This window comes from Chrysemys picta, chromosome 21, assembly GCF_011386835.1.
Source record: "Chrysemys picta bellii isolate R12L10 chromosome 21, ASM1138683v2, whole genome shotgun sequence".
NCBI classification, from domain to species: Eukaryota; Metazoa; Chordata; order Testudines; family Emydidae; genus Chrysemys; species Chrysemys picta.
In genome coordinates this window covers 13,105,206-13,123,688 of record NC_088811.1, presented here as the reverse complement: position 1 = coordinate 13,123,688, position 18,483 = coordinate 13,105,206, and the positions used below count along the sequence as shown (strand labels likewise).

Here is an 18,483-nt window from a genome sequence, read left to right as displayed (position 1 = left end):
CCTGACTGCCGCCCTCACGGACCGGCAGGGCGCCCCCCACGGTTTGCTGCCCCAGGCACACACGCTTGGTGCACTGGTTCCTGGAGCTGCCCCTGTTATCCGTCATTCTCTCCTGGATATAGACCATTTGAATGTTGCCAGTTCCTTTATCCCAGCTCTATCTTTCTCTGCCATGGCATGGTACAGTGTTCACGGATCCATTCTTTTGATCAGAAATTGCTTTCTGCTTTGGATAATACAGGCCTAGTGACACGTCCTTTTTACAGTGGCTGATCAAAAAGTACATTCATGGGAAGTCAACCATTTATTTATTTTTAAAATGCTGTTTTTGAAACCGAGGTAAAAGCCTCTTCCTGAGGGGTGGCTCTTTTAATACAGAAGTTCGAGTCTAAACAACTTTACTTTATGCAACATCTCTGTGGAGCAGGAGCATACCATTTGAGTACTGCTCCGATTAGACACACTAACCCTGTCTCCTACCTCCTGGCACAAGGTGGTTTCATTTACCTTTGAAACTCATAACGGCAACTAGCTCCTGATTAAATATTGTTCATATTTTATGGCTTTATAACTTGCACTGCTCTGCTCTCCACAAGCTGATCCCCCTCCTTTCCTCTTCTTTCCTTCCACCATCTTTTCTTTGCCTGCGTCCCCAGATCCAGCCCCTGTATTCAGTTCTCTATGCCCTACAGCATTTGCTTTGGATTCAGCCTCCATCAGATTTAGGCTTCTCTGCAGCCAGCTACAGAATCAACTCCCCAGGAGTCACCATTTCACTTCTCCCTCCCCTCCCCCGCAATTCATCCCCCTCACCATTACCTCCAGATTCAGCCCCAAGTCTGTTCAGTTTCCCAGCCCTAGTGTTTTCTCCCATCCCCTGGGAAGCACTGCACAAATCTCTCCCTGGAAGACCAGCTGAGGAGCAGAAGGAGGGGGATCTTAAACTCCTCCAGCTGCACTTGTCAGAAGCAGCCAGAAACAGCAGCCACAGGGGGGCCGGGGGGGGCGGGGCAGCCCCATAGCCAGTATTTCAGAGCTGAGCAAAGATCATTGAAATCTGAGAGTTTCCTGTAATTTCTGTGGCCACTCAGAGGTATCACTTTGGGAAAGGAATGCAAGACTCCCAGATCTGAAGAACGGGGAAGGGGGGTATTTTTGTTTTTTGAGGGGTGGTGGTTATAAGTCTTTTATAAAGTTTACTACATTGTTCATTGCTCTCTTTCCACATGGAAATGAAATATACCCATAGTCAATTAGGAATAGTGCTCCATGGAATCCATCCTCTAAATGGTACCAAGTCACCGGAATGCCATTGTCCTCCAATCTTTTCTTGTACAACAGTCCATCATCCCTGACCACATCGTACTCGCAGGTCAAGATGAAAGTCTCTGGGAGCTGGCGAACAATGGCATCTTCAGCTAAGAGTGGGGAAAAGGTGGTCTCAAAAACTGGTTTGGCCAAAGTGTAAAGTTCTTCTGAATATGTAGCAGATGCAGATGGTTTGTAGCCTCTGATCTTAAATTCCATGGGGATATTGTCTGGACTCAGCCATTTGCTAAACTTCAGTTTCAAATCCTCAGGCACATGGGAACCTTCTAGGATACCTTTCATCAGTGACAAGTCCTGATTGAGATACTGCATACCAAGTGTAATGGTCCGTTTCTTTAACAAGAGGGGGACTGAACCATTTTGCTGATATGAAGGCAAATTAAAGTCCACAGCTTGGAGAAATGGATAGAGCAGGATCTGGGCTCGTGCCTTTGGGAGGTCTGTTCTACTCACCAGGGTTTGGCAAACAGCAGCAGCGAGTGTACCTCCACTGCTGTCTCCACAGATGATAATACGGGTGGGATCCACCCCATAGTCTTCTGCTGTCGTCATAAAATGTACCGTGGCAGTAAGACAGTCCAAGAACTGGGTTGGATATGGGTGCTCAGGAGCCAAACGATACCTAAAATATCAATGACAGTGTTTTAATATCATCATATCTATGGGTAGTGTCATCTTCTCTTTCAAGTACCTTTTAAAGTTAGAAAAATATATGTTTATTATTTCTTATGTATGTATTTAAAATTCTGCTTTGTAGAATAGCTTCAGGAGTCACCCATCCTTTTTAATTACGTTTTAGACAACTGTAGACACATCATCTGACTGTGTGGTACTGAAGCATTCTGGAGTATGTACCAGTAATCAGCTTTTCTGCTTTTAGGTTTGCAATAAAGTCTAAAATGTCCCCGAGTACATATGTGAGAATAGAGATTTATAAAATAAACACTGAAAGTGATAAAGATTTACTATTTTTTGTGTCAGGAATTATTTACAAAGGGAGCCAATAGGCGCTAAGGATTCCGCACGGTTGTTAGCTCAATTCCACTAGCCCAGGATTAAGGGAACAGGTAGTGCCATTTTTAATATACTTCAAGGGAACAACTTTTTGTCCTTTTTTAGGAGTAAAGAAATTGGGAGATAAAATTTCCCTTAAAGAAACACAATATCAGGAAACATAAAAACATTAACCCACAAACACACTACACAGGGTAGTCAGCAACAATCCGCATTCATTTTAACAGCTCCACTAATATGGATGGTTAACATATACATAGAAGGGTTGGAATATACAGATTAATATTCGTTGTGGTTATGTCTTTTTGTTAGCAACTTATGATGCACTCTTGATTAGCCAAAGGTCTCAGGACACCGAAAACATTTGTTAATCAGGGAAGCTAGTCAGACAGTCTGTTGAATACAGACCGCAAAGTCTTTTGCTTGCTTTTTTCTCTGATTGTCCTGGAGCAGCCATCTTCTATCAGGTTATCAGGACTAAAGCAATTTAGCTAGAGATCTTTAGTTACAACATGATGAATGCTGATGAATTGAAGCGTTTAGGGAGGCCACTTTCCTCATTCATTACACCGACATAATTTCCCTGAAAATCTCAGTGATCCATAACAGGGTCATGTGCTTTGACTTTAGCATTTGGGGGATAACTAGCAGGGAGGTTTTTAAAGGTCTGTTCTATCTGTAAACGGTTTTTTAATAGGTAAGGGACAGCAGATGGCTCTCCAGAATATGTAGAATAATTCCTGGGTTTGGTAGGATCAATAATGTTTCTTCCTGTGTGCTACAAATGGCTTCCTCTTACAGCCCTTTGCATCGGCTCTCAGCGGAGGGGACCACGTTTTAAATAAAAGGGAGTTGGATAACTGCAACTCAAATCATTCAGCCGTTATATTTTTTTTAATGGCTTGGGTATGTTTTTGAAAACAGCCTCCAAGCTTGAGCTTTTAATAGTGGATGCCAATATATACAGATATCATTTAGGTGCGTACCAGGGCAGTGGCTGTTAGTTGATAACTAACACTGGAACGAAGTAAGCCAGCCCTCCACAAAAAACAGTCAGTGCTGGGGGATGGGAGGAGAGGCATAACTTCCCTTCCTGCCCCCACGCGCACGACCCTTCTTATCAGCCCTACACAGAAGCTCCCAATTCTCCTGTAGTCTCTGTGGAGAGAGACAATGGCATGCTTTGCAGTGGGGGGACTTGAGGACTCATTTGCCAAAGCTGCTCCCCTTCTCCAGGGGTGAAAGTAAGTCCAGTGACTTACCGGTACGCTGGGGCCAGCTCTGGCCCCCAGAAGGGGCAGGGCCTAGGGCGGAAGGGGCGTGGTTGGGGAATATCTGGCTAGGCAGTAGTAACACTGCAAAGGATCTAGGTGTTCTAGTGGATCACAAAATGAGTGTGAGTCAACAATATGATGCAGTTGTGAAAAAGGCTAACATCATTCTGGGCTGTATTAACAGCAATGTTGTATGTAAGATAAGGAAAGTAATTGTCTTTCTCTACACAGCACTGGAGAGATCTCAGCTGGAGTACTGTGTCCAATTCTGGGCATCATAGTTTAGGAAAGATGTGGACAAATTGGAGAGAATCCAGAGAGAGGCAACAAAAATGATAAACGGTTTAGAAAGCTCTCGGAGGCCAATATCATCGAATTGTGTCCATACTACCCCCAAATTTGACCCGGCGATGTCGATTTCAGCGCTAATCCCCTCGGGGAGGAGTACAGAAATCGATTTTAAGAGCCCTTTAAGTCAACAAAAATGGCTTCATCGTGTGGACGGGTGCAGGGTTAAATCGATCTAATGCTGCTAAATTCGACCTAAACTCGTAGTGTAGACCAGGGCTGAGAGGGGCTGTCTCACGGACATATACACCTGGAAGCTGACCCATCGTAAATGGTTCCCACATAATGCAACTGAAATAAAATCACTTACCCAACACACACAACCACTGAGTTGCTTCTCCTGGCAATAAAACGGCATACTCTTTCATACATGCCTGCAACACAAACATTCTCAATGGAGTTGTATTAATGTCTTCAAGATATTCAATTCTATATCCTTACAAAATTAGAAGAAAATTCACATGGGTGTTCATTTTTGATGAGGGACTCATGATCTTACAGGAGGATTAGGGGGTTTTATGTGACTTGGAATTCTGCTCATCCCTGGTTTACTAATCCAGAGAAAGTCTTAGTGTGTTCAGTATGTGGCAAAGGGGCCTCTCAGGTTTTTCACTGGGAGTTGTGTGCATTGGGGCAGAAGTATCCAAACACCATACTCAAAATACTCCTCAATGCCTCTTTGAGTGAGTCAAGGTGTGAAAGTAATGTCACTTAAAAAAAGAGTTAGAGTCTCTGGAATCTGTATCTCCTTCATACTAATGAGCCTGCATTGGATTTCGCCTGTCCTTGGCCTTGACACTACTAGATTTTGTTGGGGGAGTGGCACAGAGATGAACTCTCCCACCATTTTGTTAACATCTGTGGGAGCCCTAGTGAGGACAGGACACCAATGTTGATTCACATTTCTACCTTCACATTATGTAAACCAGCCCAGTGGGAGGTTGGACAAAGACACCACCAGTACCACTAGCAGGGCCACATCCAGGGTAATGCAATGGCGGGATTTTCCTAAGGGGCAAGTGTGGTATTTTCTTTCACACACACAGAACTACCTCAGACCTCACTACTTTCCACTGCAAGGGCAAGACTTTTTTTTTTTTTAAAGCTTGTCTCTACTAGTATAAACACACAGCATGTGCATATACATGCATATATAACATAAATATTATCTTAATTTTTTTATAATTGTTCATGCAGCTTTTTTCCTGTGGTAAGGAAGAACAACACATGACAGATACCAGGAACATTGTATAATACACTTCTGGGAGGTGCTTGCATGGCCACAGTGATGAGCAACGGATAAGAACCAGAATAGAATATAGTAAAAAAGAAGTGGTGTGTAGAATGAAGAAAGGGAGGGGAAAGGAAACTTGCAAGGGAAAGAGAGTGAAAAGGAGTGCTGTAAAAGAGTCAATAATGAGTGTGGGATATAGAATGAATGATAAGGAAGGAAGGGATGAGTGAATGAAATGGTAGCTGGAATGGTAGGATAGAGATGTAGAAAGAGAGGGCGAGAAAAGGAGTGCAAGAAACTGCATCCATAGATTTTTAAATCTGAGTTAAGGCTGTCATTTGTTCCACATATGGAAAACAAATGAGAAGGAACGTTGTCTGGGGGCCAGTTTCATGGAAATGTAGTAATTGTCCCTTCCACAGGTCCTCAGAATAGACCGGGCCTTTATTCCAAAAGCCACGACAACATCTTAACACAGATCTTAGGAAATGTCTCGGCTGTCTATTTGTCCGAAACAAAAGAAAGAGATGATGGAATAGTGCAAATTGGATATTGGAAGGGAAGATAAGTGCATCTCAATTGCACATTCAGGAATTGAGCAGCTTTGTTAGCCAAATCCTCTGAGGCATCTCCTTTCACAGGGCTTAAAACTTGCACCAAGGAAGCATATAATGACAAAATGGGCTACCCCTTCAAAAGGGATTATTATAGCTCAGAGGAATAATAGATGTCTGATGAGGACATTTGTAAAGTTTCTATCTGTTTTAATACCTCCTTTTGCAGACACTACTAGAGCTGAGTAAATAATTGTTTGTTTTCAAGTCAGTGGCTGAACTGAAAAAGCCAAATATTTTGTTTTGGTTCAACCCAAAACATAATTTTTTTTTATGATTTGGGGTTTTCATTTAGTTCTTGGGTGCCTTTACCCTTTTTGCTTTATTTAAATTTAGCTACATTTCTAACCAAAACTTTGTTTCAAACCAAAAGGTCAAAACACTTCATTTAGAAACTGTTGAAACAAAACTTTGTCTTAAAAAAAAAAAAACACTTTTTCATAGAAACTATTCACTGAATTCACTCCCAATTCAAGAATAGTTTTGGTAAACCCCAAACTGCATTTTTCTTTGAATAAACTATGCTTCTGAAAAAAATCACCCCACTCTAATTACAGCATCCAACACTCAGTCTGCATATAGGCCAAGATTTCCCAAAGAGAGCAGTGATCTTAGATGCCTCAATTTTTTCCCAATGTGAGATGCCTTTAAAGGGCCCTGATTTTTTTAAAGGGTGGGTACTCAGCACCTACTGAAATCCAGATACCTTATGATGTCTCAGATTGGGCAACCAAAAATATGTCTAAGGGATTATTGTTATCATGGGAGATTTTTCAAAGGTACAAAGGACATTTCGGTGCTATAATTATTAACGAAGTTACTGATCTCGAAGACTTCCAGCCTGGGAGCAGTTTGCCTAGCTGAGGCCAAAGCTCCAATTTTTCTGTCTCCAATAGCAACAATGAAAGGGAAAAGTAAAGTAATTCTCATGAATGGTCAGAGAACAGAAATCCAAGGATAAGTACAAATTTTCGTAGAAGGGAATGCTTAGCGGCATAAATAACGAGAAGTCATTCTTCCGCTCTACTCTGCTCTGGTTAGGCCTCAGCTGGAGTATTGTGTCCAGTTCTGGGCACCGCGTTTTAAAAAACATGTGGAGAAATTGGAAAGGGTCCAGAGAAGAGCAACAAGAATGATTAAAGGTCTTGAGACCATGACCTATGAAGGAAGGCTGAAAGAATTGGGTTTGTTTAGTTTGGAAAAGAGAAGACTGAGAGGGGACATGATAGCAGTTTTCAGGTATTTAAAAGGGTGTCATAAGGAGGAGGGAGAAAACTTGTTCACCTTAGCCTCTAAGGATAGAACCAGAAGCAATGGGTTTAAACTGCAGCAAGGGAGGTCTAGGTTGGACATTAGGAAAAAGTTCCTAACTGTCAGGGTGGTTAAACACTGGAATAAATTGCCTAGGGAGGTTGTGGAATCTCCATCTCTTGAGATATTTAAGAGTAGGTTAGATAAATGTCTATCAGGGATGGTCTAGATGGTATTTGGTCCTGCCATGCGGGCAGGGGACTGGACTCGATGACCTCTCGAGGTCCCTTCCAGTCCTAGAATCTATGAATCTATGAATCTATGAATAAATACCAGCCAGTCTGACTAAAAATATGTAACTTTTAAGTTTGGTTATCATTCTTAATTTATTTTTTAAATTCTTAATTGCAGTCGTTCTTAATTATCATGTAGGAACTATCATAATAGAAGGAACTAGATAATACTTCATATTTATCATAGTTCTTAATTTCTTTAAACGTCTTACCTATGCTTCCAATCTGGCCAACTCCTCCGTGAAGGTAAAGGACTCCCCTCCTTCGTCCAGCAGATGGCACTTTCGGGTGGTAAACCCTCACTGACACCTTTGCAAACTTCAAGTCCTCGATGAAGAGATTAGCATTATCCTTCCAAGGTGGTATTCCATACAAGAAGGTCCTGATGAGGTAAACCTCCTTACAGATGCCCAGTTTCTCCAAAATCCTTCCCTGTTTATAGGGAGACAGAGACCAAAAATTAGTTCCCTGTCAATGTGCTTCAGCTATACCTTGGAGGGTGAACAGGGAACTGTCTCCATAACCAATTCAAACTTCGGGGTCTGTGCCGAAGCTGCCATCGAAGGGCCCTGTTGTGATGGTAACGTGGTCACTCCTTCATTCCGAAGTAGATTCAGACAACTAACTTGTTTCACATGTGCTACCAATTATCCTTCATATTAGTAATCAAAAAGTTGTAATGATAACTCTGGCTGGCTTTGAATTGGTAACCTACAGCAAAGTTGAAATGCTCCTTCTCCCACTCCCAGTGCCCTGAGTCATGCCGTCCTTACCATTACAGAATTTTACTATAAGCCTAGTGTAGTTGACACCTTTGGCAGCTGGATAATCCAGACCTTCCTCAAATAAAAAGTATTATTTTCAGACTCTGTTACTAGAGTAGGAAATCAATGTTTCCCTCCCGCTTGCAATAATCTTCATCACACAAGCTAACACTTTGTTAAAATGGCAAAATCAGTTCTCTGCTCCCTCTCCAAATTCACAGCAATTCTGAAATTGCTTTAGCAATTTGAACACTAACAGACTTTCCTGATTGATTGGCAATGATCCCAGGCTTGTGATGTCAACACTACCCAGTGCAACATGGAGCGGGGTTTTCCTTTTTATTTGGTAGCAATTTCCTGTTTACAACAGGAAACTTAGAAAGCCCAGACAAAACCTGCTAGGGTATCCTTGCCATGTCTCAAATGGGTTCATTTTTAGGATTCATAAAACATCTAGGATGAAAACCTGTTTCCATTGAAGTCAATGGCGAAACGCTTGTTGACTTCACTGGAGCCAGGATTACCCCCCCTAAAATATATTGGGGTGTGTACGGTGCTCAGATGAGAAGCTCTATAGGAGGCACACATTTTTTATTTATTATACATTCACATACAATTGCATGTGGCTGAATTTAACCCATGGTATGGGGATCTATGGAGCTGTTGGTGCACTCTGTGAATAGTGGCAAATATAGAATTATTGATGGTTTGTTTTTTAAATGGTTCTGTTACAAAGTAGAGACATGGTTTCTGCCCTGACCAGCATACAACTGAAATTTATCTGAGACAAAGGAAGGGACAGCAGGGACAACAATAGCAATCATTTTGTAGGAGTGATTTGGGTGAGGTAAGGGAGATATTTTGGGCAGGCTGGACCAGCGCTCTGGTTAGGCCTCAGCTGGAGTACTGTGTCGAGTTGTGGTCAGCAATGTATAAAAAGGATATAGAGAAACTGGAAAGGATCCAGGGGTGAGAGACAAAGATGATCAAAGGGACGGAACGCAAGCCCTGTGAGCAAATGCTGAAGGAACTGGGTATGTTTAGCTTGGAAAAGAGGAGATTAAGGGGGACGACAATGTGGTAGCAGTCTTCAAATACTTGAAAGGTTGCCATAAAAAAAGAGATGGAGAAAAGTTGTTCTCTCTTGCCACAGAGGGCAGGACAAGAGGCAATGGGTTCAAACTACAGCAAAGCCGATGTAGATTGCATCTCAGGAAAAACTTCCTAACTGTAAGAACAGCAGGACAATGGAACAGATGCCTCGGGAGGTTGTGGAAGCTCCTTCACTGGAAGTTTTCAAAAGGAGGCTGGAGCCATCTGTCTTGGGTGGTTTAGACGCAACAAATCCTGCATCTTAGCAGGGGGTGTGACTAAATGACCCTTGTGGTCTCTTCTAACCGTATGGGTCTTTGATTCTAAAGAAAGGAGGAGCATGGGGAAGTACAGGTCCAACTTTTCAGCTAAATGCTGGAGAGCTCTCGCTTCCTCTGTCTATCTTGGTGAAACCCCGCTCAACCTCTGTGGCTGGTAAGGAAAGGACTCATCATGTTGAATGACTCTGAAGGGGACACAGCATGAGGAGCCAGGGTTTAATTTGTTTCCATCCCAACAGATAGAGCAACAATAGCGCCACTCTGGAGTCAACTGCCCCTTCCAGCGGCCAGTCTGTGGGGGCTTTTTAAAAATGGTCAATTCGATCTTTTCTAAAACTGGGCAGGAGCAGACAGGGATATTTCCTCTTGTCTGAGGCACATGGGGTGTGTCTCTTCGACAGTCAGAGAGTGTGACTGCCACTCAAGCGGACATACCCGAGCAATCTTTAATCTAACTATCTTGGGTCCTCGAACAGGGAAGCTGTGGCCACGCAAGGCTCAGCGTGGGCTAGCCCAGCGAGGAATTTCCCAGGGTTCCATGGGGGTGGGGGCATTGCACAGCCTGCCATGAAGCTTGAGCTGTTGAGGCTTTGATGTTCTGTAACCCAAGCTAGCCAGATTAAAACTAGCCCAGGTGGTATGTCAGCTGGAACCGAAGTCACACCCTGTTACTGTAGGATAGATATAACCACAGCACCCTCTGATTTGATCTAGACAAGGGTGGAGTGGCTTCAGTACTGTGCTACATGACTTCAGACTCATCAAGAGTTTATTAGTCTGGCTAATCACAGCTCAAACGAGGGTGAGAATAAAGGAAATCTCCCTCACGTTGCCCTGCAGAGCCCCAGGTGCCTACCTCACAAGTTATGTGAAATATTCTTCACAGTCAGTGCTAAAGTGACTAATTGCTTCTGGTTAGCAACAACAAAGTATTGTTATCGCAGACGTCATCAAGTGGTGCTGTTCCACATTGTCTTCCAAAAAAAGAACGAGGAGTATTTATGGAGTACTCCTCATTCTTTTTGCTGATACAGAATAACACGGCTACCACTCTGAAGATTGCCTTCTGAGTTCTTTCTCTTAGAGAGTGAACAAGTTTTTAGTCTTGGAAGAAATTCATGTGTTGTTGCCAGTTCTTGGTTATACCAGGTTCAGTGAGTAGAAACTGTCGGAACAGCAGGAGAGTTTTGCTTTCTGCCTTAGCCCTGGTCTACACTGTTGCAGGGCGGGCACTAACATTTTGGGGGCGGCGACCGCGGCGGCTGGATCTTCAACCACCCTGGTCGTCGTCGGTATTTCGGGGGCAGGACCTTCCGCCGCCTCTGTGGGGGGCAGTATTTCAGGGGCGGGACCTTCCGCCGCCTCAGGCGGCAAAAAAGCTGGCGGTGCTCCTGCACTAGTGGGTGGGATCGATCTAAGTTATGCAACTTCAGCTACATGACTAACATAGCTGAAGTCGACGTACTTAAATCGACTTACCGTGGTGTCTTCACCGCGGTGAGTCGACTGCTGCCACTCCCCCATCGCCACTCCCCCATCGCCTCTTGCGGCGCTGGAGTACAGGAGTTGAAGGGAAAGTGCTCGGGGGTTGATTTATCGTTCTAGTCTAGATGTGATAAATCAATCCCCGCTGGATCGATCGCTGCCCACCGATCCAGCGGGTAGTATAGACATACCCTAAGTCTCTGATTAGAGTCCATTCTTAAGGTAGATTTTATTCTCTGAGATTGGGCATTTGTGTTGGGCTGAGATTCCTGAAAGAAGGGATTGCCTGCATCTCTGATCCAGGACTGATAAATGTGTAAAAGCAAGTTACAGTTAGAATATATCCATACTTTGTATCATTGACTTTTTCCCCTTCACTGGGGTGCTGACCTGGAAGGCCACAAAATCTGCTACTGCTTGGTAGTGAGGTGACCCTGCTTGTCAGAAGAGGAACATCAGTATTGGAAGAAGGGGCAACAAATCTGATTTACTTCTAACAGCGTATTAAGGTCTGTAGTCAAGAAGCCTTTTACAATTTAACAGCTTTATTAAACCAACAAGCTTATGAACATTTTCTTATATGCAATAGATGGTGTGCTTTAAATTAACTATCTAAATACACAACTCACATTACCTAACAAAACAACAACAGCAAGGAAGTAAAAAACAGAGCTACCTTCCAGTTTGTGCCATCTACTTCTCCATTTGTTGATATACAATTCGGCACTACCACAATTACCATAATCAGCTGTAACCCACAAGGATGCCAGCCTCCGACTCTGAAATGTTGCAACAAGCGTAACACAGAGAGTTTCCAGAGAAGCGTATAAGCTGTCATCAAGTCTTAACATGCTAAAAGCATGAGCTAGCATCTTGATATCTGCCTATAAATGGCCTATCTTCATCCATTTTAATTCCTACATTAGTAACTCATGAGTTGGCATGGTTTTGAATGTGTCACCTGTTGCAACACCTAATCAAAAAACACATGCAATTTTCTGGTGGAGCTGACTGCAGCCATCTCTTTCTTGCCAATAGCTATGGCAATGGGAGATGTATTCTCAAATTTCACAAGAATTGCAAGCTAGCATAAAAAAAAGCTGAATGACAAGTCAATTGTGACCTCATTTCACAAGTTTGTCCTGCTCAAAGATTCCTCCCACAATCAACACAAATGGTGTAGCATGCGATCCACAGTAGACACTCAAGCTGAAACAGTGAAAACCAGATCCCATTGGCAACAATAGGCAGTGGTGGAGATTTGCAGCCCTATGGAGGAAGGGTTATGGTTGTGCTTCGGAGTCTGTGGTGTACAGCAGCGCTAGTGGTAAGATGTGTATCTGTGGGTGGAAGGATAGGGAATATGTACTCTTAGTTCATTTAATTTTTCAGGCGGGGGGACAATAAGGGACAAGTTGTTTTTAAGTGTGTATTTCAAAATTTGGAAAGGCGCTTATCTGAGAGATGGGCGTGAGTAAAGCTGGTGCTTGTAAGGGCTGTATCTTTAGCTTAGAAAGGTTCCAAAAAAAAAAAGGTGAGGTTCCCCAGGCCACATTTCTTAAAGGGACCGTTTAAAATTAATTTTAGGGCAAGTCTACACTGCAAACTGGAGGGTGTGGCTCCCAGCACAAGGAGACATTCTGGGATTATTTAGTCTGGGATTATTTAGTCTGCAGAAGAGAAGAATAAGAGGGGATTTGATAGCTGCTTTCAAGTACCTGAAAGGGGAATTCCAAACAGGATGGATCTAGACTGTTCTCAGTGCTAGCAGATGGCAGAACAAGGAGTAATGGTCTCAAGTTGCAGTGGGGGAGGTTTAGGTTGGATATTAGGAAAAACTTTTTCACTAGGAGGGTGGTGAAGCACTGGAATGGGTTCCCTAGGGAGGTGGTGGAATCTCCTTCCTTAGAGGTTTATAAGGCCCAGCTTGACAAAGCCCTGGCTGGGATGATTTAGTTGGGGATTGGTCCTGCTTTGAGCAGGGGGTTGGATTAGATGACCTTCCGTGAGGTCCCTTCCAATCCTGATATTCTATGATTCTTTTGCTAGCTCTCCTTGAGCCAGTGTGCCAGAACTAGAGAGGTTGGGCTAGTCACCCCAAGTATGGGCGAAGAGGTGTGTCCTCAGGGCTGCTAGCCATCTTGTAATTTGCCTTACTATGGCTCCATTCTATCTGTAGCGTGCTATCATGAGCGCTAGTCAGGGCCGGCTCCAGGCACCAGCTGAGCAAGCTGGTGCTTAGGGCGGCAGATTGTTGGAGGCGGCATTCTGCCCAATCGTAGGGCGGCATGGCCGCTTTTTTTTTTTTTTCTTGTTCCGCTCCAGCTGCCCTGTAGGGGGCGGCGACACGGAGAACCAGAGCGCCCTGCAGGGCAGTCCTCTTCCTTCCCTCCCCCCGACCGGAGCGGAACCCTCCAGGCAGGCGGCAGGAGGCGGCGCAGCGGGAGGGGCCGCGTGGCAGCGCCCCCGGTGTAGCCCTGGCCGCCCCCTTCTCTCTCTCTCCCGCCAGCTCCCTCCCCTTCCCAGCCAGTCCCCCTGCACCCGCGCTCCCAGACACGCGGCAGGTTTTTGGTTTTGTTTTTGCCATTCTGGCCGCCCCGGGTTTTTTTTTTTTTTTTTTTTGCTTGGGGCGGCCAAAAAGCCAGAGCCGGCCCTGGCGCTAGTGCATGTATGTCTCCTCCCCTGGCAATCTCTCTCTCTCACACACACACACACACACACACACACACACACAGAGAGCTTGAAGTGTAGACTTACCCTTGGGTTATAAACTAATTAAAGATTTCCTTGAAAATCCTCAGAAAAGTCAATGCTGACTCAGAGGATGTGCTGTGAATTTGGCCAAGATACATTGTATTCGTCACACACACAAAAAGAGGTGGCTGAATCCCTGCTAAAAAACACAACATAAGCCTCACTGTGGAATATCAGCTGACAGCTCCTTACTACTGCTTTTAAGTAGAACTCTCTTCATAGCCGGATTCCGACCATGCCTAGCTCCTAAGCTGATGTAAATTGATACAACTCCATTGACTTCAATCATATCTCTTGCCTCATTTTAACACTTCATATATTTATATATATACACACTATAGTCTTTCTTACACCTTGGACTGAAGAACTGCAGGTTGTGCTGCCCCTACTTGAAGTCTTTCTACTGTATTTGCATAAGCAACAGGTTTCACAGCCCTGCCCAGAGCTCCTACCTAGCACAGATTTTATCACTTTTTATACTTTTTCTAGAAAGGCTTTTGCCTAAACACTAAGAAATAATTCTCCCTCGCAACTACCCTTGAATGATGTTGCCTGGTGCTTTCTTCTCTTTACCTCCAAGAATTAACCCAGTTGACAGGGATCTTGTGCCAGCTCTTTACAATATATTTAAACGCTGACTCTTACAAACATTCACCTCTGTATTCGGAAACAACAATCAAACCCGAGTTTCAAACCAGATACACTCACCAGACCAAATGCAAAGTTCACGACGTAATGAAGAATGTAAAGCTTTATGTGCTGATCCACTTCTCGAGGGATTTCAGCCTTTGGATGTTCATAGTAAAATGCCAATGCCACCAACAAGATAAAAGCAACAAGAAAAATTTCCAATGTGAATTCCATTTCACGGTGCTGAGAAGGATGGAACTAGGAACTGACTGCTCTCCTGCCGTTGTCTCCACAGCTAAAATCTCCAGTTGCAGGAACAAAAAATCCCTCCACACCCCATCCTCCTACTCCTGGAAATACTCATAGGTAGGTGAAGATCTCACCACATTAGAAAAGGGGAAGGCTTGCATAAATGATTGTTTCATATTAGTAGATATAATGGCAACACACATTCTAGATGTGTTTTCCTACTGTGCCTATCATTATGGGATTAGTGCTTCTCTTGGCAAAGATATATTAGCTCTAACGAGAGACCTGAGATTTCTCTTCTCTCTCATATTGCAGTACTTCATTGCACTGATCTTGCATTTCTGTTCTTCTCTTCTCTCTTCCAGTCCTGGGAGCTGGCAGTCTGATTTCTTATACATTTTGCAACAATTTTATGGGAAGGCCAAGACATGTTATGTTTTCCTCAGATACAATCAGGCTTCTGTTGTTCAGCTCCTGTGGGAAATTGTTTTACAGCCATCTTCAAGAGCACTCACAATTAGGTACTTCCTTACCTGTTTTCTCTTGTCTCTGATTGTGCAACCACACCCTTCTCTACCAATGATGCCAATCTCAACGGCCCATTTGTCAGCTTTGCCCACAAGTTTCTCTGTCCTGTCTTCCATGCTGCCCAATTCACATGAAACACTGATTTTTAAGGCCAGTACCTTCTCCTGCAAATCTCTCCTTAAGACCCACCTCTGCCATGGCGCCTATAAGAAATCATCAAGCTACTGATGGTTAGATCTAGTGAAAGTTGGGGGTACTTCAGTCACCTGCTTATAATAACTCACCAAAAGGCAAATATATAGAGAGCTGTTGAAAACTGTAAATGCTTTCCCTCTCCTTCAATCTTATGTATGCCTCTTGTGTGCTGAGAATGTAATCTCTTCCAGGCAGCGACAACATTGTCAAAGATGTTTGTACAACAGGGCAAAAGGCGAATAACAAGTCCCAAGTTTCAATAGTCCTCCCTCCCCCCTTCCCGCAATGCAGTGAAACTTTCCTGCCTGACCCTTACCCAGTCTGTAAAGGGCTCTGTCCCCCCGTTGTCACCGGTACTAGTGAGCCGCACTCACCACTTCGGAATAGTTTTTTCTGCTGCACTTTATTGATCAGGACAGGTGAACGTGAACCATGTTCCAAGAGCAGCAACCTGTTCCACCAACCACACCTGCCTCCGATCAGTGTGTGATTGGAACACACCATCTTACACAACTTTGCTCAGGACAGCAAGAACCACACCTGTACCAGGAAACTTCATGGAGGCTGGAGGAGGTCGGCATTTCCCAGACTCTATCCCAGTGCCAGGAATTCATGAAGCATCTGAGGCTCCTGTATCAGAGGACAACAGACTTGAACGGTCACTCTAGGGAGGGATCCTCAGACATGCCCGTTCTAAGTAGATGCCAGGACTGGGTGCTGTCCAGGTACATGCCAGGACATGCTTCGTACATGCCAGGACTGAGTGCTGTCAAGGGCTCCCACTACACAGCCTGAAGCAGCTCACAATCCTTTCCTCAAACACACTGGCCTCTTCATGCGATGGGATGCTGACGAGGGCCAGGGCAAGAGGCACCATGGACTGCAGAGGAAACCACAGAAGACCCAGAGTAAAAGGAGCATGTCATGTTGCACCTCCACCTGGAGAACCCAGTTGAGCAAGCCCCACAAGGAGGACCCCAAGTTGCAGCAGGAATCAGAATCCCAGGCTGATAAATTACAACGGGCCCCCACTGTTCCCACCAAGATCCCCTCTTGCTCCAGCGCTACATCCCTGATTTAAAGACCAGCCCTGCTCTGCTCCTTTCCAAAATGGTCCCCGAGCAAGACACCGCTATAAATCAATGCTTTTATTGTTTTTTTCCATGAACTGCTATTACGCATTTGGCAGAAGCCATAAACCAGATTAATTAAGCAACAATCATGGCACTCCTGCGACTGTGCATTTCTCGGCCAGTGTGCAGGCAGCGAAGGTTCAGGGGCCATGTGGACTGGGAAGAGGGTGAGGGTGGATTTAGAAAGGTCCTGGTTTGGCGTAGTAAATGTATAGTTGGTTGTAACAATTAACTTTTTATTCTTCCTTGAAAGACTATCTATGGTTCCCTTACAAATGGGAGCTGCACAACATGGGAGACTGGGGGATGTGGTGGAGTGGTGGTTAGGCCTAGAATGGGAAAGGGAATCCTTTGGTTGTCTGAGGAATATCTCAGAAGTCTTTTCTCCCTTGGAAGATGTTACTGCCCGGCGTTTGCTCTGGAGAGGCAAGTAGTTTATGACGTTGATTTGAAACTTCTGGGAACACAATACCTGTGGTGTGTCTGTCTTTCCCTGTCCCTTTCACCGCTGTCAGCTGGACAGGGGCTGGATGTTCTGGCATTGGGGGTGAGAGGGTGTTCTCAGTGGTTTGCTTCTTCCCTTCCCTGCAAACTCCCCCCTTCCCTGAAAAAGTTGGTAGAACTTTTTATATGATGAACAAGATTTTCAGTAATCTTCATCATATTTGACTTGGCTGTCTGGGTGGGAGCCCAAGACTGGGTTGTTTTAAGGGAACTGTGTTTTGGCTTCTGGGTAACCAGTAAGGTATTGTAAAAGTTGTTTTGTTGCTGGCTTGATGAATCTAAGTATTAAAATAATAACCAGTTTGGGGAATCATCTGCCATATTCTTTGTAGTTTGCCCTGGTTAAGCAATCTCATTGTGGCCCCCCTGGGACTCCAGTCACATAGTTCTTTCTTAATTGCCACTTTCAAGTCAAGGAAGCAATAACATTTACTCGGTGTGGCGCCTCCTTCCTGCATGTGATGAACAGTGTGTTTGAGTTGGGATTGGTCCCCATGATTCAGAGCACATGAATTTGAATAGTGTAAAACTCTGTTGCCACCACACTGCAAACACATTTCTGTCTCTCCCACACCCACTTCCAACCATCTCCCCCCCCCCCCCCCCCAGGTGCATAACTATCTGGGAGGGGTGAGGAAAATGTATTGTTGTGTCACAACACAGAAAATGGGTAGATAAACCTCTTTTATGGCTGCTTCACATACAGACCAGGAAAACACAATTAAAGTAACAAAGTCGTCTGTCTGCCACTGAACAGGGATTTAAATGGCCCCTTCTCCCGCAGCCCCTCAAAACCTTTGCCAGTTTCAACCTCGGGTGTGGTGATGCATACCAGCTTCTAAGTGCTCCTAGCACTGCCCACAACAAATGGTGACTAGAAAGAATGTGTGAATCCCTCCCCCTGCTTAAGGAAATGTTGATAAGGTTGTTTAAACTGAGTGCTCCAGGTAACATAGTCTTGCGACAGGTGTTCATATGAACACACAAGCATTGCACCATGATCATTACACAACTAGGCTTGCACCCTCCACAGCACCAACCCAACCCCTAAGGTGTTAACCCAGTGGAGGCACCCTGTAGTGGGTGAATAATCACAGGAATGAATGGCTAAAGACTGTCTGCGACAGGGGAACAAAACCCTCACAAAGCTAGGTAGCATCACAGTATGTGCCAATGTCCCCTCTTGTGCTTTTCCAGCAGCTGCGCAGGTGTGAAAGTGTCCCTCAGTGCAGGCAGATGTCACCTTCTGCCTCCCTGCTGTTCTAGCATGTATGCACATTCGGCATCCCTGAAATGCCTACTGGGAACCAGGACCACATGCAAGTGAGTGGCATCCAGTTGACTGCAGAGAGTTCAGACCTGTTCTGGGCCCACGCTGGATCGAAGCACTTCCCTTTACCCTCACAATTGTTATGCGGCACATGACCATTATGCAAACAGCCTTGGCCACGGTGGCCTCCAGACCAGTGCACAGGCATCACCAATGAGCTTTCAGCCTGCCAGATGTGCAC

General features: G+C 44.6%; 1 protein-coding gene across 1 annotated transcript; it reads right to left on the bottom strand.

Moving 5' to 3' along the window:
* Positions 1–291: 291 nt before the first annotated feature.
* LOC101949213 (arylacetamide deacetylase-like 4) lies at positions 292–14,941 on the bottom strand. Its single transcript, XM_065575179.1, has 4 exons — positions 14,442–14,941; positions 7,570–7,789; positions 4,276–4,339; positions 292–1,951 (listed from the first exon to the last, which is right to left on the bottom strand). Exons 1-4 carry the CDS (start codon positions 14,595–14,597, stop codon positions 1,177–1,179), a joined length of 1,215 nt encoding a protein of 404 aa, XP_065431251.1. The 5' UTR covers positions 14,598–14,941; the 3' UTR covers positions 292–1,176.
* Positions 14,942–18,483: the final 3,542 nt, after the last annotated feature.